General features: G+C 56.9%; 1 protein-coding gene and 1 long non-coding RNA gene across 10 annotated transcripts in view; one reads left to right on the top strand and one right to left on the bottom strand.

The window, feature by feature from the left end:
* Positions 1–3,017: 3,017 nt before the first annotated feature.
* The window catches only part of CACNA1A (calcium voltage-gated channel subunit alpha1 A), a 197,718-nt gene continuing 178,500 nt past the window's right edge, over positions 3,018–22,235 (bottom strand). For 2 of the 6 annotated variants that reach the window (XM_057490150.1, XM_057490151.1), the window contains exons 35-47: positions 21,617–21,767; positions 19,028–19,155; positions 16,723–16,819; positions 14,184–14,289; positions 9,790–9,897; positions 9,566–9,666; positions 8,360–8,469; positions 8,112–8,250; positions 7,851–7,964; positions 6,523–6,558; positions 5,346–5,532; positions 4,826–5,070; positions 3,018–4,150 (exon numbers count right to left, since the gene is read on the bottom strand). In XM_057490150.1, the coding sequence (XP_057346133.1) occupies positions 3,443–4,150; positions 4,826–5,070; positions 5,346–5,532; positions 6,523–6,558; positions 7,851–7,964; positions 8,112–8,250; positions 8,360–8,469; positions 9,566–9,666; positions 9,790–9,897; positions 14,184–14,289; positions 16,723–16,819; positions 19,028–19,155; positions 21,617–21,767 (2,230 nt within the window). In that variant the 3' untranslated portion in view covers positions 3,018–3,442. Of the gene's footprint in view, positions 4,151–4,825; positions 5,071–5,345; positions 5,533–6,522; positions 6,559–7,850; positions 7,965–8,111; positions 8,251–8,359; positions 8,470–9,565; positions 9,667–9,789; positions 9,898–14,183; positions 14,290–16,722; positions 16,820–17,667; positions 17,765–19,027; positions 19,156–21,616; positions 21,768–22,235 lie in introns of all 6 variants that reach the window. The other 4 variants (XM_057490149.1, XM_057490154.1, XM_057490153.1 and 1 more) reach the window with 4 other exon arrangements.
* Positions 4,094–21,698, top strand: LOC118908627 (uncharacterized). Of its 4 annotated transcripts, none has more exons than XR_005023277.2 (4): positions 4,094–4,231; positions 18,898–18,988; positions 19,830–19,978; positions 20,409–21,698. It is a non-coding gene; the product is annotated as an uncharacterized LOC118908627 (long non-coding RNA). The 4 variants fall into 4 exon arrangements; XR_005023268.2 differs by lacking the exon at positions 4,094–4,231 and having other exon boundaries at positions 17,752–18,988; positions 20,409–20,472; positions 21,024–21,698; XR_008993107.1 differs by lacking the exon at positions 4,094–4,231 and having other exon boundaries at positions 17,752–18,988; positions 20,409–20,472; positions 20,714–21,698.

The raw sequence follows: 22,235 nt of genomic DNA, 5'->3' as shown, positions 1-22,235 counted from the left end.
TTCCCCCCTTATATTTCCTAGTTGTTTCCCCATGATTTATCATCTTTTGAAGCACAAACCCCCTTTCCTTTGTTAAAATGGTATATAAGCCCCTGAGTCTAATTGCTTGTGTAAATTTTATTACTTTTCTGTGCATATACATAATGAAAGTTGTGGGCTTTTCCTCCTGTTAATCTGGCATGTTAGTTTAATTCACAGGCCCCAGTCACTGAATCTAAAAGAATAGGGAAAAATCTTGCCTCTCTGACACAGTGGTGATTCCTAATTTCACAGACAGGAGGTTGGAGCTCAGAGAGGTAGCAGTTGGAGACTGTGAATTGCAGGAAAGGGGCAGTGAAGACACATCTGAAGTAAGCCTGGGTGTTTTGGAGCTCTGTGCCTCAGGAAGGCAGCTGCTCAGAGCATAAGCACGGCATACCTGGCTTTCAGTCTCTGTTTCTTTGCCCCTTGTTCAGCCTTCCAGGTGATGTGACTCAGGCCAGATATTGAGGAGGCATGAGACCAGGATTTAAGATAAGCCCCCTATGCCTTTTCATCCTGATCCCTTCATTTTGTCTCTTCTGTACAATGCACACCCCCTCTAGCCTGAGGGTGTGGGCTATGAAGGCCTGGGGTCCAGCCTCCCTTTACTCAGCCACAGGTTTAGCCTTTAGGTCCAGGGGTTGTGGAGGGCTCTGGCAGGGAGCTTTGTCCCTTAGCAGACAGATGGCTGCAGCTTCCCTGGCTCTGGAGGGACCTGAGTGGGCCCATCTGCTCCTAAATCGCTCCAGCACCATGGGGGACAGAACTTTGCCAGCCCCACCTTGGGCAGGGAGCTGGTCCAGAAGTCTGCAGGGGTTGTGACTGGCTAAGCCGCCTGGGAAGTTAAAAACCTCTTTAGCTTCTCATTGGACATCACGTCCTAGATGCTGTTATTATAGGAGGCGTTCAGTCTGCTTGCCATTTAGAGTTCCTCAGCCTCTCTGTCCAAGGTAAACTCAAGGCTTGGGGTCTGGAGCAAAACTGGTTGAACTTTGATGTGATGGTCATGATGGCAGTAGTAAATAATAGCCCCTTTGAGACAGGCACTGCTCTGAGAACAGCAGTTCTCAAAGGGGTCCAGAACTCTGAGGGCTGTTGAGACCCTCCCAGGGGACCCATAAGCCCAAACAATTTTTATAATAATATTAAGATGTCCTGTGCCTTTATCAATTTTATTCTCAGAGTACAGTGTGGTTCCCAGGGGCTAGTGGATATTGCAACAAGTCGAAGGCAGAAGTGGATATGAGAATTCAACAGTCTTCTGTGAGTCATTAGTAAGATGCAAAAATGTGAAGTGAAGCAAAGCCTTTCTTTTCATGGAATTTTTTTGTTTTGGAAAATGTGTTATTTTTCATTAAAAATGTTGTCATTAGTTAAGTTATTGTGGATTATGATTTAAAAATGCATAATTTAAAAATTGTTTTAATTCCTAAATGGTAAATATCAGTAGCTAGAACCCACATAAATAGACATGCTTTGGGGTCCTGGTAAAGGGGTGCTGAGACCAAAAAGTTTGGGAAGCTCTGATACAGGACAAGGACTCAATCTGGTCCACAGCATGTATTTATAAACAAAGTTTTATTGGAACACAGCCACACTCACTTGCTTACCTACCATCTGTGGCTACTTTCCTGATACAGCGTCAGAGTTGAAGAGTTGCAACAGACTGGGCCACAAAGCCGAAAATATTTACTTGATTCTTTAAGGGAAAGGTTGCTGATACTGATACAGAATAATGCATTTAATCTTCATAAATTGTCCTATTACCATTTCCATTATACAGATGGGAAAACAGAGGCACAGAGAGGTGAAGTCACTTTCCTGAGGTCAGATAGCCAGTGAGGCTGGAGCTGAGTTGGGAGAGTTTCCAGGGGAGGTGGTGGTACCAAGCCTCTCAGAGTCCAATGACTGGCCTAAAAATTGGCATTTGGTAGGTGTCTTGTGGTTTATCTTCCTTTGCCCTGCCTTTGATTGCCATACTTGTGGCACCCTGATATTCCAAGGGCCATCCCACTCTTCCTGTCTGCAGATTTTGCGGGATTCTCTGAAGCCAGGAGAACCAGGAGCTGTCCTTTCAGACCAAAGGCCTCTTACCTCAACTTTAACAAGGGGTAGAACTGTTTTTTGGTTCACCTTCGAATCCGCGCAGCCCTCTGACCTGATCTCACCTACTACAGCTTTGTGGCTCTGGGCTGAATTCACAGAAGCATGTGCAGAAGAGGCAGGGAGGTGTGGGCCTGATGTGGGGCTGGGGTTAACTGCCCTGCCTTCCAGCCAGGGTTTGGCCTTGGCTTCCCCAGGCCTGTTAAGGCAGCCAGGATCCCTGGAGCTCTGGCCACTAGACCCCGTGAGGGGCGGAGCTTGTTTGCCTCCCTCTCTGCTGGATGCAGAACACCCCCCAGACATTGCAGAAAGCTCAGGTGTGTTGCGGGGGAGCTAAAGCCCTCTCTTCCTTAGCTGCTTTCAAAGTGTCTCCTTCCATGGCCCCCCCAAAGAGCTCTGGGGAGCCCTTTGCAGACAGGTAAAGACCAATCCAATCCAAAAGCCCTTTGATTCAACTTTTATTTTTTTTTTTTATTTTTGAATGTCATGCAATAATTCAGTCCCAAGCCCACAGTTTTCAAACAAGGTAGGAAAAAGGAAAAAAGAAGCAAAGGAAATCGGTAGTGGTGGTGGTGGTGGTTTTTTTTCTCTTTTGTTATTTCAAGCAGGACCAAATGTCAGAAAAAAAATGCTTCTTTGCTCAATCATTAATTGTTTTGTCCTTTTAAAAATTGTTTATTTTTTTAAATTGATTTTTGCAGGCAGTAATAGTAGGGTTTGGTATAACCAGCAAGCACTCCTGTGTGTCTGAGAACGTGTGTGGGGTGTGAGCGTGTCGTGTCGGTGTGTGTGGGACACTGGGTTTCCCATTCCTTCGGCTTCGTCGCCGCACACGGGCCACCAGCTCGTGTTCACCAGGGAAAGGAAAGATTCAATCGAGATGATAAAACTCATCAATAGAAGCGATTTGTTTTTTACTCCCCGTTTTTCTTTTAAAAATGTTTTTTTTTTTTAATTTCCATTTTCCCCAAGGTTCTCCAAAAATGGCTGAGTTAATTAGAATCCCTTGGCTGTGTGGTTTGTCTGCCCCTCCCGAGGGTCCCCGAAATGGGGGATCGGGGTTGGGTGGGGGGCGCGTCCCTGCCCAGGAGCGGCTGTTCTGGAGCCCAAGGTCTCTGCGCTGGACGGCTTGGGGTGTCCCGGCCCTGGGGTCACCCTCCTGGGGCCGGGGTCGTCGGGCAGGTCCTCTCCTGGGCCCTCCCCCGTGTGCTGGGCAGGTGGCAGCGAGGTGGCCCCGCGGCCCGGGCGCGGCTCCTCCCCGGGGGGCGTGTGCGTGGGGTGCGTGGGGGGGGCCAGGCGGGCGCCACCTCGCCCGGGCTTAGCACCAGTCGTCGTCGTCCGTTTCGCTGCAGGCTTCGTGCAGGCCTCTCCGGGGGCCCGGCCCGCGGTGCCGGGCCAGGCCGTGGGCCAGGTAGTAGCCGTTGGGGAGGCGCCGGCCGTGCCGGGAAGGCGAGGCGCAGGCCGTGCCCGCGGCGGCCCGGGGAGTCCTGGGCGAGCACGCGTGGCGCGCGGGGGGCGGCGCGTCGAAGGCCGCGGCCCGGGGCTCCTCTCCGCCCCCGCCGCCGCCCGGGCCCTCGGCCTCGTCGTAGTCGGAGCCCCGGTAGTAGCCGTAATGCCGGGGGCCCGGGGGTCCCTCGGCCGCCGACCACCGCGAGCCGCCGTGGCGACACGCCCTGGGGGACTCGCTCCGGGCCGGGCCCGGGCCCCGCCGCTCCATCGCGGGAGAGCGGCTGCTGCCGTGGCCCCCCGCGGACGGCCGCTCCCCGGCTAGAGGCTCGACCGCGGGGCCCGGGTACCTCCGCGCGCCGCTGGGGGCCGCCCGGCCCGGCCGCACCGCCGCCGCCGGCTGCTGCTGCTGCTGCTGCTGCTGCGGGGGCCCCGAGCCGCCGGCCTTACGGATCACGGGGGAATAGGACACGTGCGGCCGGGGGGTGGAGGGGGTCTGGGGGAGCTGGCGGCGTCCCCGCCGCGGAGTGCTGGTACCAGATGTTGAGGGGGCTGGGCTTCCACTTACGGAACTACTGCCCTACACGAAAATTGAAACAAAGGAAATCAAAAAAAAAGATACAACAAAATCAACCAGAAGGAGACAGGAGGAGACACAGAGGTAGGGAGGGACGGGGAGGGGTAAAGGAGAACCAGAGGGGGGCGGGGAGGGCGAGGAAAGGGGGGGACACAGGACATTGAATGGAAAAACGGAGAAAAGCCACAGCCACAGGAAGGGGAGGGGGAGGGGCGGGGGGACACAGGAGGGGGAGGGGAGTCAAAAACCAACACAACAAAGTGAAAAGAGAAATGAGAAATGGAGTTTTGTAAGTTTTGGGGTTAAAATAGCAGAAGTTTCAAAAATTACTCACAGGCGTCCAGAGGACAGAAATCATAATCGAAACAAAAAACGGAAGCCAGGTTAAAGGAAAGCAAAAGGCAGCAGCAGCCAGCGGAGGGCGTGAGTCTAAGGACCACTGACGTGACCCACAACTAAGGAGGAAGGTGTAGGGTAGGGGGTGGCAGGCGGCAGGGGTCTGGGGCAAGAGTGGGGAGCCAGCGTGGGGGGAGGCAGTATCTACCCCCGCCCGGGGCACTCCCTGGCTTGGGGAGCCCAATGTGGGCAGCGGGGAGTGGGGGCCCTGCTCAGAGTGGCTGTCGGGTGCGTGGGTGGCCTTCGAGGGCGCGGGTTAGGGGCGCCTCGTGCCACACCCACCTGCCGGTGTGCCATGTGCTCGCGGCCCTCGCTGGGCGAGCGGGACCAGCGCTGATCCCGGGCCCTGGCCCTGCTGTGCTCAGGCCGCTCCTGGGCGTAGCGCTCCTTGTCGGGGGGCGGGGCGTGGTGGTGGTGGTGGTGGTGGTGCCGGTGCTTCCGGTCCTTGGGCCGGCCCCGCTCTTGGTCCCGCTCCTTGGATGGCAGGTCGCCAGACTGGGTGGTCATACTCAGGTCTGTCCCCAGGCCTGGGCCGGGTGGAGTCAGAGGCGATAGCCATGAGGGAGTGGTGGGGCTGAGGGTAAGCGAGGGGGTCCGCAAGCCCAGGAGAGGGTGCCTTCCCCTGCACCCAAGGAGGGCCTGGTGGGTTCTGGGGGCCAATCCCCAGGCTCTGAGCTGCAGCTGGCCTGGCTTCGTCCCCTGGGTCCCCCATCCAGGCCTGATTTCATGTCCCCAGGGTCCACCTGGCTCTGCTTTATTTTCCCCTCACCCCTCTAGCCCCTGGGCCCTGCAGGCAACCCACCTGTGTCTACATCTGTGTAGCGGCCCAAGGACCGCTCGGAGGCGCGGTGGCCACGGTCCCGGCGCCGCTGGTGGTGCCGCTGGTTCTCCTCAGGCGGCACCCTCTCCAGGGAGTAGTCGTCCAGGCGCCGGGCCTTGGGGCCCAGCACAGAGGCTGAGCGCTTCATCGGGCTGGTGTCTGAGATGGTCTGGGAGGAGGGACAGGCCAGCAGGCCGGGGTCAGCAGCCCACACCGAGAGGTCCCAATCCATCCTGCCTCACCAGCCCTCAGCGACTGGAGTGTGCCCATCCAGGGGTGCCATGGGGCCTGGCTTGTGATCAAGCAGTGCCCGGTCTCCTCTGTCCCCTCTCAGGCCTATCCTGGGTTCTGGCCAGGAGGCCCTGGCTAGTCACTTGGGACCACCCCTGGGGATGGGTCCCAGCCAGGAACAGGTAGGCCAGGGAAGGGAAGAGCTTCCCTCATCCAAAGTGCACCCCCGGAGCCCCAGACATTGGGCAGCTCAGCCCTGCCCTCGCCACTGCCTGTTCTCCAGGGCGGGTGAGAAGCCTCGGCCTCTCCTGGCTGTTGGGCCTCCTACAGGCCCAGGGGCAGGCGTCCGGCACCCCAGCTCGTTGTCTTCCTGGACCAGCTGGGGCTGAATTTTCCTGCTCTGGGAGAGAGCCCTTGAGGGGCTGCCCTGGCGTTTGAGGCCTCGGGGGACCTGTTCTTCTCTTTGGCCTGCAGCCCTGGAGAGAGGGGTCCTGTGATTCTCTGTGGCTGGGAGGGGACAGGAGGAAGATGGGGCAGATGTCTTCCAGGACCCAACCCGCTGAGCTGCTGGCACTGCCCAAGGCAGAATTTTAAGGGACACATGTTATAGGACCAGAGGGTCAGAAGAGGTGTCAGGGGAACAAGCCCTGAGAAAAGAGTGGGCCAGGCTCTAGGTCAGGCTTCTTGCAATGATGGTCCCTGTGGCTTGGGGGCTCTCAAGAGAAGGGATGGGGGGCAGGCCCACCCGCCAGGGCACACAGAAGACACAACATACAGAGGGTGGGGCTCCACAGGGGGAGGGGGTGCAGGCTGCAAAGAAAGGGGTGGGGTCCAAGGACAGGGAGAGATGACAGGACGCCCACGAGGGGGGGTGGGCGGGAAGAGGGGGCCGGAGCCCAGCTGGGCGGCAGGCGGGCGCGGTACATACACTGAGGTTACTCCCACGTGGCCGGCCCCTTCTCCTCTGTCACAGCCCCACGGGATGGTGCACACAGAAAAACAGAAAGAAGAAAATAAATATAAAAGCCAAGGGGGGAGAGGAAGAGGTGGTATATGGAGATGCCAGGTTGGGTAGAGGGTCCTGGGAGGCGGGGGCAGGGCAAGAGAGGTTAAAGTTCCAAGTGCGTGGGTGACCCTAGGCCGGGCCGGCTGTCCTCCCACAGGCACAGAGGAGACAGACAGGAGACACCACAGACAGATGGCAGAGGCACGAGACTGACAGATGGGGTGGCGTGGCCACAGGCCCCTGGCCCAGGGCTCTGCCTCATGCAAGCCTCTCCAGCCCTGGCTCTGGCTGACACTTAAAGCTTGGTGGTTGGCCAACAGCTGGCTGGTCCCAACCCTCTCCTGGGACCCCGTGGCTCACTCCTGGGGGGGATGGGAACCTGGAAGGATGGGGCTGGGGAGCCACATGCAGGCTGGGTGTCCCCACCCAAGTTCCCAGCAGCCAGAGGCCAGGTCCCTGAGGCACTCTGGCCCAGCCAGGCACAGCACAGCCTTGCCGCCCCGTGCAGACACCACGGCACAGCACACGGGGAGACCGCTGCAGCCACACATGCCGCCCTGCCTCTCAGGCCGGGTGGGCAGCCAGCCATGCTTCTGGCCCCTCTGCCCTGTGGGCCTGGGGCAGTGGGTTCATGACATACCCCCGCCCCCCCATCCCCCAACCAAGAGGACACCGCAGCTGGTAAAGCAGCCACACACAGACACACATCAGGCACAAACCCTGCCCCTCCCCAGCGATCCCCTCCGGAGACCATACAGCAAGTAAAAACTCCAGCTGTCATCAGGCCCAACCCAGACTCTGCTACCAGGTCCTGGGACCTGTCAAGTTCCCAAGAGCAGACCCATGTGTGCATGTATGTGTGTGCACACCTGTGTGCATGGGTCTGTGTGTGTACTGCCTTCAGCTCTCACCTGGGCTGACACATCACCTCCCACAGCCCATCCACACCCCCATGTGTCCTCCACATTCCCAGCATCAGCACCTCCAAATGGAGCAGAGGAAAATGGCTTGACCCCCATGCCCTGCCCCAGGGTCCCCTCTGCCCTCCGGGCACCTCCAGGCACTCCAGGTATGGCCAGGAGGGGCAGTGGGGTCTGCATCTTGCTGCTGAGGGTACAGGTGGTCCCGCTCAGGCGTGGGTCCCGGAGAAAGGAGATACCCTAGCTGTGTGGAGGGGCCGAGGGCATCACTGCGCCCAGCAGGGGCTCCAGGGGCCCAGTTCCCCCATGGCAGTGGGTGAAAGCCCTCACCTGGTTCTCCGCCGGGAGGCGGGGCATGGAGGCGGCCCGGGCCTGGCCTTCCATGGGGAGGTAGTGCTCGCTGTCTGAGTAGCCGTCTCTACCCATCTCTCGCATCTCCACGGACTGTGGGGTAGACGGTGAGGCCGGTGAGTCTCAGGGACTGACACTTGGGCCCCAGGGGTGCCCTGGTATGTGTGGGGCTGCGGGCCTGGGGCCCACCCAGACCCCTCCCTCCTGTACTTTTGGGGGCCAGTGGCGGGGCAGAGGCACCTGAGAGTCAGGCTGGCTGTTGGGCATGTCAGTGGGGGGACCCCGCTCTGGGCTCCATGTGCCTGTCTTCTGGAACATCTCCTGAGCTCGCTGGGTCACCCAGGACGGGCTCTCCTTGAGGCCACCTTCATGAACCATCCTGCATGGGGGACAGAAGCCACGGTGGCAGTGGGTGCTCCAGGGGCTTCTGCACCTGAGAGCAGTGCTCCCTGCCCCTCCACCTGCACCACATAACCAGGGACACTCACAGGCCGCCTCCTGGGTCCAGCTGGGTGGAGGGGAGGGCATTCTGGCCGGGCCCTGCCTCCTGCGTTGGAGACGGGGGCTCCATGCGCTGGAACATGAGTGGTGTCCGGTTCTAGGGAGGCAAAGAGCGATGTGTGCCCAGGGTGGGTAGGGCACAGGGCACAGGTGGGGGAGGGTGCCCAAGGCTCAGGCTCTGGCCAAGGCCGCAGAGGAGTGAGTGGGACAGCAGAAGGCCGTGAGGGGATGCTCAGTGTCCCCTGGTGAAATCCCAGAAGCCATTGTTGACACCTCCACCCGCCCCCCACCCCGCCACAGTCAGGTCTACTCCGTCAGCCAGTCCACTAGGCTATTCCTTCCAAATCCATCCAAGAAGATCGCTTCTTGCCCCTCTAAGCCCCCACCTAGGCCGGGCCCTGCCACTGCCATCCTGGCCCTGGGTATTTGCCTTCTCCCAGGTCTCCTGGCTCCAGCCTCTTACTCTCCATAGTCACCAGAGAGCATGCGTGACCACCTGAGTGAGGTCCCTCCCTCCCTCTACTGAATTGAGGCCCGGCTCCCACCCCACTCAGAGCAACAGTCAAAAGGTCTCCCTGTGGCCTCCAAGGCTCTGTATAATCTGCCCATCACCTCCCACCCTTGTCTCCTCCATCATTCACTGAGTTCTGCCATACTGACCTCCTCACCATTCCCCAAACTCAAACTCATGGTCCTGCCTCAGGGCCTTTGCACTGGCTATTCCCTCTGCCCAGTGTTCTTCCCCCAGGTGCCTACTTGACTCACTCCCCCTCCTCTTCCTTCAAGTCTTTGCTCAGACATCACCTCTACAGGAGGGCCTCCCTGATCACCCATTTCAAATTGCATCCACGTGGCGCTTACTATTTTCCGGTCATTTATTATTGCGGGCGTTTCCCCACCTGGAATGTCCGCTCTTCAGAGATTCGGATCTGTTTTGCTCACAGCTGCACCCCCAGGGTTGGTAACAGTGCCCAGTACTCAGGGGGCACCCAGAAAGTGTTGCTGGGGCAGATGAATTCATACAGGCTGTCCCTCCTCGGCAGAGCCCTTCTATGCCAGGGACCTTCCTGGGGGCCTGGCTGCACCCTACTGGGTGGTTGGTCCTCAGAGCCACAAGGAAGGTGCCATCTTCCAGCCGAGGGGTCCCAAGAGACGGACTCGGGGGGCATGGGCCATCAGGCCGGGGGCCATACCTGCTCTTCACGCATGGCCTGGAGCTTCTTGGCCTTGCTCTGCCGGTAGTACTCCATGATCATCATGGCTGCATAGATCTTCCCCACCGTCAGGTCCGTGGCTGGGGGCACAGGGTGGGCTCACCGCAGGCAGGGGGCCCCTGTATACCCCCGCCCTGTCCCTGAGTCTGCAGCCTGTTTCCCGCCCCCTCCGGCCTGGAGCCCAGGGCCAGGTTGGCTCTTACACTTGTGAGGGGTGACCAGCAGGTCCAGCGTCTTCTGGGACAGGTTGGGCCAGATGGCCATCATCTCCTTCCTCAGCTCGGCATCCATCTGCTGTTTGTCGGCCCCGCCTGCAATGTGGGCACATGGAGGCCCTGACCACCTGCCTGGGCGACAGCCGGCCTCTGGAGCGGCCGGCAAGCCAACAGCTCCTGCTGACTCAGCACTGCAGAGTCCTGGGCCCGGGGGGCCTGGCCCAGAGGAGGCATGACTATGTGGGCTCCACTCCTCTGCAGGGCCAGGGCCATGCAGCAACTGCATGGGGGGCAGCCCAGCACCGAGGGGGGGGTAGATGGCTCAGCTCCCACTTGCCAGCTGGGTGACTTAGGGGTCAGTCTACCACTCTGTTGCTCAGTTTCCCCATCTGTGAAACACGGATGATAACAATAGTACCTGCCTCACCGAGACGCTTAGGGGTTCGAGTAGATGATGTGTGTGCAGCCTCCAGACAGCGTCTGCCATCAGCTTATTAGTGCAGCAGCCCATGGGTCCGAGGAGGGCTTGGGGTAAGCCCAGGGAGTCTGGGATGCCCCAGAGCAGTCCCGATGGGGGGGCTTCTTCCTCCACCAAGCCTCCCCTTCCACAGATGTGACCTTGGGCAGTTGCTGGTCCCTGGTCCCTCCCCCAGCCATGGTGGTCATCAAGCCTCTTTGCCAATAATTTCTGGTTCCTCCCGCCTGACCACAAGGGAGCATGGCTCTTCCTGGCCCCTGTGGTTGGCCAGGGCCGTGGGTTGAGTTCTTGTCACTGAAGTATGAGCAGAGTGCGGTACCACGTTGGGGCCAGGGCATCAAATAGCCAGTGAGGGTGCCTCCTGAGTTTTCTCTCCCTTTGTCATGGTAGCTGGTGGCATCACAGACAGTGGCTGCTCTCTCACAGCTGGTCCCTAAGTGACTGAGGGGCAGAGTCCCCTGCCAACTCAGAAGGGACACACCACAGGAGCAAGAAGCAAACCTTTGTTGGTCTGGGTTGTCTGTTACGGCCGAACATGCTTGTCCATCCTGACTGATACACCAGCCCAGCCCCTGCTTCTACTTCTGTCTCAGAGCCCCCAACCTTGGGCACAGGGCCACTGTCCCACACATTTACAAGCAGGTATGGAGGGGACATTGATGACAGAGCCACAGCAAGGGCACAAAGGCCCCCTGCAGGGCCAAATATTAACTAGGTAGTTGCTGGAATGTGGGGGCAGGTCCAGGAGACATGCGGGCAGGGCAGAAGTCGGCTACCAGACAGGAGAGTATTTTGGTGGTTTAACTACCAGCTGCAGGAGCACATCCGCTGAAGAGCCAGCCTCTCCTTGCCACTCCCTGCCCTCTTTGCCCTTGTCCCCGATTCCCCCATTTCTCGGGTCCAGCTGCCTCTGGCAACTGCCATGGGCTTTCACTCCTCTCTCCCCACGTGACTGTGGAAGCAGAGGGCTTTATTTTGGGCATATCCTTCACAAGGCCCTTTTTATTTATGTGCAGGGAAAGCTCAGACCCTGTTCTGGAGGGAGGATATGAGGCAGTGGGGAATTAATTGTGTTACTTGGAGCTGGGCAGCCGCCTCTGCCAAGGTCTCCCTGCTCCCCATCCCCAGAGGGATCGCCCACAACCTCACCGTGAGCCCACAAGGCTCCCCACAGTCTGTCTTCATTTTTCCTACATCCCCCGGTTTGCTCACTCTGTTCCGGCCACACTGAGCTCCTCACTGTTTCTCAAACTCACCAGGCACGGACTTGCCTCAGGGGCCTTTCTTTGCACAGGCTGTTTCCTCTGCCAGGGTAGTTCTTTCTACAAATATCTACATGGCTCCCGCTCTTATTTCCTCCAGATCCTGCTCTAACCTTGTACCAAAGAGGTCATCTAGCTGGCGCCAGATCTAAAGCCGACCCACCCACCCCAACACCTTCCATGCCCTTCTCCGGTTTTCTTTTCTCCCTTCTTGTTCCCCATCTCGTCCACTAGATGGCGTGCTCCACGGTCTGGTCTTCATTTGGCCACTGGGGATGCAGATGGTTGTGGCCACTGAGACGCAGTTGCCTGAGAGTGGGGCTGATGGATGGGCCTGGACACGGGCTGGGAGGTCACAGCTACTGTGGGGGCCCTTGGGAAAATCCCACGCTGTTGGACCCTTAATAAGACTTCTGAAACCACCCCGTACCTTCCTTTCCTCACGGGAAGCTGCTGGAATTAATAGATAATGTCTCCTGTCCACTGCAGCTAAGTGAGGTGCCCAGGGTCTCTGTTGTGGCTCCTTCTCAGAGACACAGGGAGGGAAAGAAGAGACCATGACATTCATTGTCTGTTAGGAGTCACTCTCTCCTGACAGCTTATATGTTTCCTGTTTTGCATGAAGAAAAGGAAGACACCAGCCTTTAGGGATTAACTGTGTCCCCCCAGAATTCATGTTGAAGCCCTAAACGTCAACGTAGCTGCACTTAATTAATGAGATTCTTCTTGGGGGGAGAAAACAGAGGGGAGGGAGTGGGGGGAAGACCAGTCAAGAAGAAAGAGGGACGTAGATGGGATCCAGACACCTAAGTAGAGAGACCTGTACTCTTTCTCCCAAGTCTCCAGCTCAGAATGGCCTCCCAGTTTTAGAGAATCTGAAGAATGGCTGAGGTTAATCTATCCCCCATCCCCTCAAACTGCCTCCCCTGACAGCTATGATGGCTAGAAGGGAACTCAGCACATTTACAATTAGATTGAGCTGTTGGGAGAAAAAGTGTGTGTTATACTCTCAGCAAGCCCGACGTGCAAATCTGCTAGGATGGCTGGGACTGTCATCACTGTTACATCGCTGTCCCCAGGCCCTCAGCTGACCTTCCTTACCTCCAGAGCCTGGGTCAGCTGGGCCTGGGAACTTGGGACTGGGCCTAGTGCCCTCACTGAGGGCAGGATGGAGAGGGGTCCCTGGCTCGGAGAGGACCTGAGCAGTGTCTGGGGTATGAGTGGTGACCAAATGCAGGCATATCCCCAGGAATCCTTGAAATCCTCAGGTGGGCTGTCTGGTAGGTGTCATAAAGGTTGGACTTACTGGGGTCCCACAGAAGGGATTTTTGTGGTAAAGGACAACTCAGCGGGCCTGGGTTGTCCAAACCCTGCACATTCCAAAGAAAGGCCTGGTTCTTGACCAGTTCTGGGGGGTCAACTGTAAGCACTTAGAGTGTCCTGTCTGATAAAAGCATCTTTATTCATCGTCAGCCTTCTGAACCCCATTCCAGGCTGGGGAGACCTCACCCCTCCATCAGAGCTGCCCTGGTCAGAGTGACCAGTGATGACCTGTCAAGAAACCCGCCGATCATTTTCGGCCTCTGTCTTCCTTGGCCGCTGCTTAGCACCCGCCACACCCACGGGGATGCCCTCCAGGAGGACACGCGGCTCTGGTCCCTGCCCACCCCTCGGTAGCCACTTCTAATGCTGGAGTGGCCCCGGGCTCGACCTTTGCTGGTCCCTGGGCTCACACTCACCCCCGGGAGAACTTGTCCAGGTTCTTGGCTTAAAATCTGTCAGCACCTGAGGCCTCCTGATTCCTCCTTGTGGGCCAGGCGGGAAGGCTCATCAGCTCTCCTTCAGAACCTTCTCGGGAAGCGTAAGCCGGAGGGCCGCCCGCCTGCTCTGCCTCTGCCCACCGACACCACCCTCCTCCCTGCCCTTTGCCCAGACCCGCCCCTCCCACCTCTTCCCCGTTTCAGTCAGCAGCAAATCCATCCTTTCTGTGCTGAGGCTTCAACCCCCGGGGGTGACCTTGGTGCCCCTCTTTCCCTCATGCCTCACATACGATCCATTGGCCATCCAGTTGGTTGGCTCCCAGGAAATATCTGGAACCTGAATGCGCCCTACTCCCTGAGTCGAGTTGCCAGGCTGAGTTCACCTGGATTATGCCAGTGGCCTCCATCCGGGCCTCCTCCCAGTCCAGTCTCCCCACTGCAGCCTGAGGGAGCCTGGTCAGAGGTGAGCGGGTTCAGGTCTCTCCTCTGCTCTGGATGCTGGGTGGTGGCCCCCCCCTCTCTCAGAGCAAGTTAGCTTAAGACAGTCCTGGTGGCCTCCTACCTCAGGGCCTTTGCACTTGCTAGTTCCTCTGCCTAGAACACCTTCTCTCCAGGTATCCATGTGATTTGACACTTCACTTCCTTCAGAGCCTCCTCAGGGAGGCCTCCCTAACTGGAAGTGTAAGCTGCTGTCCCCCACGCTTAGAGCAGAGTGTGGTGCGTGGGAAGTATGCATGAGATGATCGCTGAGCCAGTGAGGATCCAGCCGAGGCAGCAGCTCCTCTGGCTTCAGGCACGGAGGGGGATCCCTGGCTACTTGCTGCTCTCCCTTCCGAGGCCCCGCGCCCAACCTGCCGACTCTGCTCCCATCCCTACCCTTACCCTTGGCGATCTTGATGTCCAGGGCTGTGCGGATCAAAGCCATGAGGGTAGAATTGAAATGGACGGTGTTGTCATCAGCAACGGGCAGATCCATCCGCAGGAGCCTCTACAGAAAACCAAAGGCAAGGATACAATCATTCCCAGGCACTCTTCCCCCCTCCCTCGTGAGCCAGACCCACAGTGTCCAGGGAGCGCCAGGAAGAACTCTGACAGCAGTGACTCAGGTGCCCCCACCCTCAGGTTACCCACCCCAGCACTCCCTTTACTGATTCCCCTTTGTGGCCCGCAGTGTGGGCACTGGGCACTTGTGGCCACTTCTAATGCTGGAGTGCCCTTTCTTCTCCCACCCACTGCACCCTACAGCTGGTATCCCCAGGGCTCGCCCAGACCCTCGCCCTGCCCAGAGTTCTTCTGGATGGCTCCGCTCCATTCCGACCCCCCGAAACATGAGGCAAGCCGACTGCAGCAACCCATGCGGCAGCCAAGCACAGGGGTCCATGGCCACAGCCGCTGGGGGGCTGGCGGTTCCCCACCCCACCCAGATGGGCACAGACTGCGTCATTCCTCTGAGAAGCAGCAGGCAGGCGGCCCCCCACTAATGGGGCGGGCCCCTCGCAGACATGCAGCGAGGCCGTGTCACACAGAGCAGCAGACAGGCACATGCAGACGGGATCTCGAGACTCATTCATAGCTCCGTGGAAAGTGTATCTCGGGGGCATGTCCAGATGTTGGCTCTCTGTGCAGTGGCAGGAGGTAAGGGGGAGGGGCACCCCGTGGCCCAGGGAAGAAAAGACTCCCTGTGTCCCAGGCAGGGACTCTGTTCCCCATGCTTGGTGGCATGGGAAAGGGCGCTGGGCTGGTGAGGTGGCACAGAGACAGGGCTTGAGGGAGTTTTGGTGTTCACCAGGGGATTCAGACACACGTCAGCAGGAAACAGAGTTGGAGACAGGGAAGGGGAGGGCAAGCCTGGAGTAGAAAGGAGAGAGGGGTTGGAGCAGGGCAGGGATGGAGGTGGTAGATAAACACACACAGACTGGGTCGCTGGGCACAGCTACACAGGTTGTGCACTGCACAAAAGGCTCCACATCTTAGAAAGCATGGATTTGTATTCCAATGAACTGCTTCCCAGGTAATAACAGAAAAGTGTCTTGTTCTCACCACATGAGTGGATTATAAGAATTTTCCAACAGACGAGTGTTCTGTGGAAAGGGTGCCCTCTTCAGATTTGCACAAAAGTGCCTTGTGGACCCACAGTAGCCCTGCACAGGAGGGGAAGGATGCTCCCTCCCTCTCTCTTGTGCACACAACAAACACTCAGCCAAGCAGAGACTGAGAGAAGGGACAAAGGGCAAACCAGAGCAGGAACAGGTACAAGGGGAGGCTTGGTCCAAGATGCTGGTGGGACGGCCTCTTCCTGCCCCTGACTGGGAGGGAGGGGTGTACGGAGGGAGGAGGAGGAGGAATGAGGTTGTGGGGAGGCAGCTACATGAGGCAGGAAGGAACAGCATTGACAGGAGGGAAGGAAGACTCTGCAGACACACGGAGGGCCAAGGTGGATGGGAGAATGGGAAGATGGGGCCATTTTTCTGGATGGGCTGGGGTGACTTTAAGTCGCCCTTGAACTTCTCGTGGATGAGTTGGAGGTAACAGAGTATCTGTCCTTGGGTGCCAAGGGAGATTCCGGGACAGGGGTCTGGAGAGGTGGTCTGGCCCAGCCGCCTGGAGGCAGGACCCTTGCTCCTTCAGCCAGCATGCAGCCCCACCGGTCGGCCATGGTGCCTGCCCTCCCCAGGCCCCCGCCAAGGCAGCGTGCATGGCCTGCGTCAGGGTGCCACGGTCCAGGGGTCCAGCTGAGGCCCTCCTGCCCACTCTGGAACAATGGAGAGGCATGTTGGGGTGTCTGGGCAGGGATGGGTGGCGTAGGGCTGGGGGCTGGGGAAGCAACTCTGGTGCAAGGAAGGCTGGGGAGAGGAGAGGCTCTGGGTGTTCCCTGGGACGTCTCGGATCCCCCAAGGCCCTAGGTCAGAGATCAGCTTCAGGTACGTGTGCAGTGGGGAAGGGGGGCTGCTGGCCCTGGGGTGGAGATGCAAGATGGGGTCGGGGCCTCGTCTTCTTGTGGGGAGGGCAAAGCCCCCTTGCTGCAAGGCACCTGCCCCAGCGTAGGCATGGGGGCTGCTCTGGGTGGGCAGAAGGGAGGCACAGTGGTGACCCCCTCCCCGGGAAGAGTGTTTGTGTTCAATTTGGCTCCCAAGGGAACAGGTGCCAGGGGTCCTGGGGGCTCCCCTCCTCCTCCCCCTGGCGTGTCGGCCATAATGGAGTCTCAAAACACCAAGACACACTCATCAGAAAAGACGGACACAGTGTGCTGCTTAGAGTCAAGGGTTGGTCATGATCCATATACTTGAGGGGGGAAGGGAAAAAAAGAAAAAGAAAAAGAAAAAGAAAAAGAAGGCTGGAAAAAGAGACTCGTTTGGCTGTTCCTGGTCAGCACGGAAAAATCCCTGGTGCCCGGACTTCGGTGGTTGGCAAGGGTAGCTACCTTGTAAGCCACTCTGGCCGGACACTTCTTCCCCAGACCCAGGGGCGGAGACATGTGTCTCAGCATCTGATACATGTCCGGGTAAGGCATGCGGCCCCTGGCAGCACCGGAAACAAAAAACGGGGGTGGGAACGGAGAACCAAGGGAAAGGGGGGTGGTGGAGGGGGGCGGGAAGAAATGGAGGAAAATCCAAACCAAAACCAAACCAAACCAAAATCAAAACCAAAAAAATCACACGGGCCGAAAAAATAGAGAAAGATGCAGAGAACGGTAAAATAGGTATTTCAAATAAATGGAAAAGAGGGGGGAAAAACAATGGAAGGAAAGGTAATTAAAAAAAAAGATTATTTCACTGCTCACAAAGCAGGGGGAGAGAGAGAGAAAAGGGAACAGTCAGATTCAGTTTGGACTCGGAGCTACGGTTCTGGTGGAATGCGGAGGGAAGCGGGGAGTTCTCGTTTTGGAGGGCCTGGAGCGATGCTTTGGTTTAGTTATTTTAAACATTGGGTCAGGTTCTCTGGTTTGGCTGAGGCTGGTCTCTGAGGGGGCCTAGATGGGGAGGAGGGGCTGGGGGTTGCAGCAGGAAGGCTGGGGGGGCTTTGGGAGGTGAAGGGTGGACGGGGAGAAAGGAGGTGGATGGGGCAGCTGATGCAAAGTTATGATCCCCCCGCTGGACGTGTCTAATTTGGGGTGCCGTTGAGACCCTGGGATGGGCAGCTTCAGCTAAGAGCAAGCAGAAATGGCTGAAGGGAACGGAGAGATATGTTCCATGATGCTTCATTGAGTCTACGTGACCGCATTCTGTTGGCTAAGAGTTTTCTAGTTTAATGCAAGAGAGACATGGCTCTGTTTTTTTATATATATATATATATGAAATATATATATTGAAGAACCCCAAGCCACACTCATTCCATGGATGCTAGCAGGTTTTAGTGGAAATCAAACCTTGCAAGCAACCCTATGAGGACATTTCTTGCCTAAGCCGAGAGGGGGAGATATTACGCGCAATAAACTGTACATATCCTTATAATGAATCCGACCACTGAAAGGAGAAGAGAGGGGATTAGTGGAGGCACGGGTCAAGCTGCCTTCACGCTGGCTTCCTGTGCACACAGCAAAGTCGTGCAGCCAGGGGCTGGGGACCCCCTGGCTTGAAGGGGTTGGGGAGACGGGATGAATGAAGGTCCCTGAAATGCTCCCAGATTCTGGAGGCAGGGGGTTTCAGGTGGGGTGTGCTAGGAGCTCCGGGCTGGGGGGCACCTCCCCCAGGGCTCTCTCTGTATCTCCCTCCTCCAATCTACATGGGCTACATTGGCGGGATTGGGGGTAGGGCTTGTGGAATAGAGGACAGGGGGACAGCATCCAACTGCTGTGACCTAAAATCAAAAGAGGAAGAGTTAGGAATTGGCCAAAAGTTAAGCCCCAGACCCGTGGCTCACCCCAGCCTCTCGGTCTCTTGGAGGACTTGTCTGGGGCTGCAGGAATGGCAAAGATTGACTCCTCCCGGCCTTCCTCGTGAGGCCTCCCCTCCAGCGCTCAGGCTGCTGAGGGCCCCTGTTAGCGCTTTCTCAGGCCCCAAGCCCAGCCTGAACTTGAATCCTCAGTTAGTGGTTGGTAGGCTCTGAGCATCAGGATGGCACCTCTGAGTGTCCTGCAACGGCTTGGTGTTGAGCAGGTGCTCAATACACACACACAGAATGAAGCAGCCCCTCTGAAACCATCACCTATCAGCCAGAAGGGGGCACTCTGCTGCCTACGGAGATGGGAGAGCTCACTATTTAGATGAACAGGAACATGCAAGGGCCAACTAGGCTGTGTTATTTGCCCTTGGCCTTGAGTGATCACCTGCTCCATGGTCTTGAGATCCCAGGGGGAGCTGGCTTCTGCTACTCTGCGTTTGCAGCCTATCCTGCTTGCCAAGGGAGCTAGGCCAGCCCCTTTCCCATTGCTCCCAAGGAACTGAAGCTGAGAGGCCTCTGGCTTCCTCCCTGGGGCCTGGCTGAGGTCCTTACCATCTAAAGGCCTCATAGTGAGGGACAGGAGAGACTCACAGAGGCAAACCCATTATCTCTCTCCCTTGTCTCCCAGAAAGCCTGACGCTTGGGCAGGGGGTGGCTTCCCAAAGCATTTAACCTGAGATGTGTGATGGTGCTGATCCTCATCTCTTTCCTCTAGACTGGCCCCTGAGATCCCCACTAGCTCCCCGGGGACCCAGCGCCCTGAAGTCTGGGGCCTGACCTAGCCTGTGCTCCAGGGGCAGAGAAAGGTGGGTAACATGGCTGGAGGTTTCAGGGTGACTCCTTACCACGCTGCAGGGTCGTACTCAGCCCAGACACGCACGTACTCGTCCAGGTGGTGGGGACCCAGGATGGAGGAATCTCGGGTGAGGTACTCAAAATTGTCCATGATGACGGCGACAAAGAGGTTCAGCATCTGTGGGGACCCCAGGGGTCAAGAGGGAGTGGGAGAGGGCAAGATGCACCCCACACACATATGCAGAGGCCCAGAGGGAGAGAGGGAGGGAAATGAGATGGGGAAAGGGAGACAGAAAGATACAAACACCAAGAGTGATGGATAGAGACAGACAGTCAAAGAGAGAGGCAAGAGAGGCGAATGTTAAAAGGGGGTCAATGCCAAGGGACCCCATGGCCCCAAATCCTCTCATACCTGGCCTCCAGAAAGGCCAACGTGAGAGCTCCATGTGGGCAAGAACTTTGTGTTTGGCAGCCCCATCACACACAGTAGGCACTCAGCAAATATTTCTTGCATGGGTGGATCACTTTCCTGCTCTCCTCTGCGTCTGGTAGCACCTTTCCATGTGTTCTTCCTGCCCTTAGCACACGGGGAGCTTACATTGGTCTTGCCTCCAGGCCTTTGTAAATGTTGCTTTTTTAGTGAACATCAGGATTTTCCTCCTTTTGGGCAACAGTACCTGGGGAAGCCCTCTTCCTTTAAACTTAAGACGCTCTAGTTGGATGCCTAGTGGCTGACTTCCACTTTACGGCTCCACAGGTGGTGGTCATATAATACAGGCCTGTGATTGGTTAGGGAGGGGCACATGACCCAAGGTGACCAATGAAAGCCTTCCCTGGGATTTTTGCTGGCAGTCTGGTCGCCACCTTGTCTCTACCGGGAGAAAGTGAGAATGAAGCCAATGTGGAGGAGAATTGCAAAGAGGTTGGGGTCCACTTGCCTGGACCCAGCCTCACCTGGACTTTTCAGTTACAAAACTCAGTGAACTGCATGTGCTGCTTAGGTGAGTTTCAGCTGAGTGTCTGTCACTTGCAACCAATTTGCTTAATATATGTTCTAGTTCCTGCTCACTGTTCCTGTGGGCCACGCTTTGAAATCTTCCTTCCCTCAGTCTGAATCCCCCCCATCACAACACATGTCAGATTATATCGCTATTGTTTGCTGACTTGTCTTCCCATCACTCCTGCAAATAGCCGTGTTCTCTACTTATACTCCCTGTGCCTAGCATAATGCCCGGCACATAGTAGGTATTAACTGAATGTTTAGATATAAACATAGTAGGTGATTAATAATAACTCATAATCTTAGGTGCCTCTAATATTAGTGATTCTATCTTTAATTCACGATATTGATTGAGCCCCTGCTGTGTGACAGTAGCTGTCCTAGGTGAGGGGCTACAAGCAGTGAACAAAACAGAAATTTCTGCCCTCCAGGCGCTGACGGTCAAGTGTTGGAGGTATCTTCTCAGGTGCCTGCCCTTCCCAGATGGGCTGTATGGTAAGATCTTGTCCCCACATGCACCCAAACTGCTTGGACAAGGGTGGTCATTTGACCAGGGGCTGGGCTGCCCACTCAGACTCTTCTGGGAATTTGGAATTGGGCATGGTCCTTCTGGGTCAGAGGCCGCAAACACTGGACTTGAGGGGCTGGGAGACCGAGGCTGCAGGGCCTCTACAGACAGCAGGTATGCTAGGCTTTGGCCAGCAGACACTGGTATTACATCCTGCTCTTCCGGTAGGGGGGCGTATCCTCTTGGAAGAAGGTCCAGAAGAAGGGCCTGGAAGTCTCCTGCCCCAGAGGCTCTGGAGGGAACACGGCCCTGCCAACACCTTGATTGGACTTCTAGCCTCCAAGACTGTGAGAGGATATATTTCTGTTACTTTCAGCCACCCAGTTTGTGGTACTTGTCATGGCAGCCACAGAAGCTACTATCCTCTGCAATTGCACAGGGACAGCAGAAACCTAGGGTATGGTATAGATGCACCCTTGGGGGTGCCAGGGGCAGCTGGGCAGGTTGGTGACACCCTCTCTTCCTTTTAATTCCCCAGTCCTGGCCTTCCTGCAACTGGTGGTCCCTGGTGAGTTGAGCCTTGTCTGAGCCCATTCAACCCTATGCAGCCAATCCTTGTATTAAATTCCTTCCACTTGAAACACCTGGACAGTTTCTGTTCTGGCTGTGTTCTGACTGCTCCAGAGAGAGAACATAAATCGTATCCTCTATAGCTACCACGGGCCACGGGACTGGCTCTCGGCTCTAGTCTGCCCTCAGTGTAATCTAATGGGTCTCAAACAGGGAAGATTCTGTCCCTCCCCTGCAGGTGGTGTTGGCATTGTCTAGAAACATCTTTGGTTGTCACACCTGGGTTGAGTGGGAGAGGTCTGCCACTGGCATTTAGTGGGTGGAGGTCAGGGATGTTGTCAACACCCTCCAGTGCCCAGGATGGCCCCCACCATGGATAACAATCCAGCCACAAATGTCAATAGTGCCAAGGTTGAGAAACCCTGGTTACCCTAATGCCCAGCTGGCGCAGAGAAGCCTTGGAGGGAGCAAGTCTGTGATGCAGCCACATTCTAGAGAAACCCATGCCCCTGAGAGGGAGCCAGGTCTCAGGATCCCACACCCACACGTCCACAGACTCACCAGAAATGAGCAAAGAAAGATGAAGGAAACGAAGTAAAAATAAGCAAATTCATTGCCACACTCGGGAGTCAGAATGCCAGAGTTCTTATCACACGGCTTCCCGCTGAGGCAGGAAAGCATGATGTTGTGCCATGCCTCCCCAGTGGCACTCCTGAGGACAGAGAGGGGTCATCAGGGACCTCTGGACACCAACACTCCCCCAGGGGGGCAGAACACTGAGGTTAAAAACTTGGGCTCTAGAGCTGGACTGGCATAGGTTTGAGTCCCAGGTAAGCCACTTCTTTTCTCTGGGAGCTCAGAAAGGTGATTGTCATTGGTCTGGGCTGGAGCGTGGGGACGTAGGTATGTTTTAAAAGCTCCTATCCAGGAGATTGTCATCACTTACTACTTTCTCCCTAGGTTACTCTGTTCCCCACACACTGAGATCCTCACTCTCCTCAAACATACCTGCCACTCCTGCCTCAGGGCCTTTGCACTTGCTGTGTCTGCTGCCTGGATTGCCCTTCCTTAGATATCCACAAGGCTCCCTACCTCACCTATTCCCTTTCAATGTCACCCCCCACTCCAGGGTGGCATGACCTGCCAATAGACACAACATAAAGTTTATCACTGTAACCAT

The sequence above is a fragment of the Manis pentadactyla genome, chromosome 12 (genome assembly GCF_030020395.1).
Source record: "Manis pentadactyla isolate mManPen7 chromosome 12, mManPen7.hap1, whole genome shotgun sequence".
In the NCBI taxonomy this organism is placed as follows: Eukaryota; Metazoa; Chordata; class Mammalia; order Pholidota; family Manidae; genus Manis; species Manis pentadactyla.
Note: the sequence above shows the minus strand (reverse complement) of the source record. Positions and strands in the feature narration are given on the sequence as shown.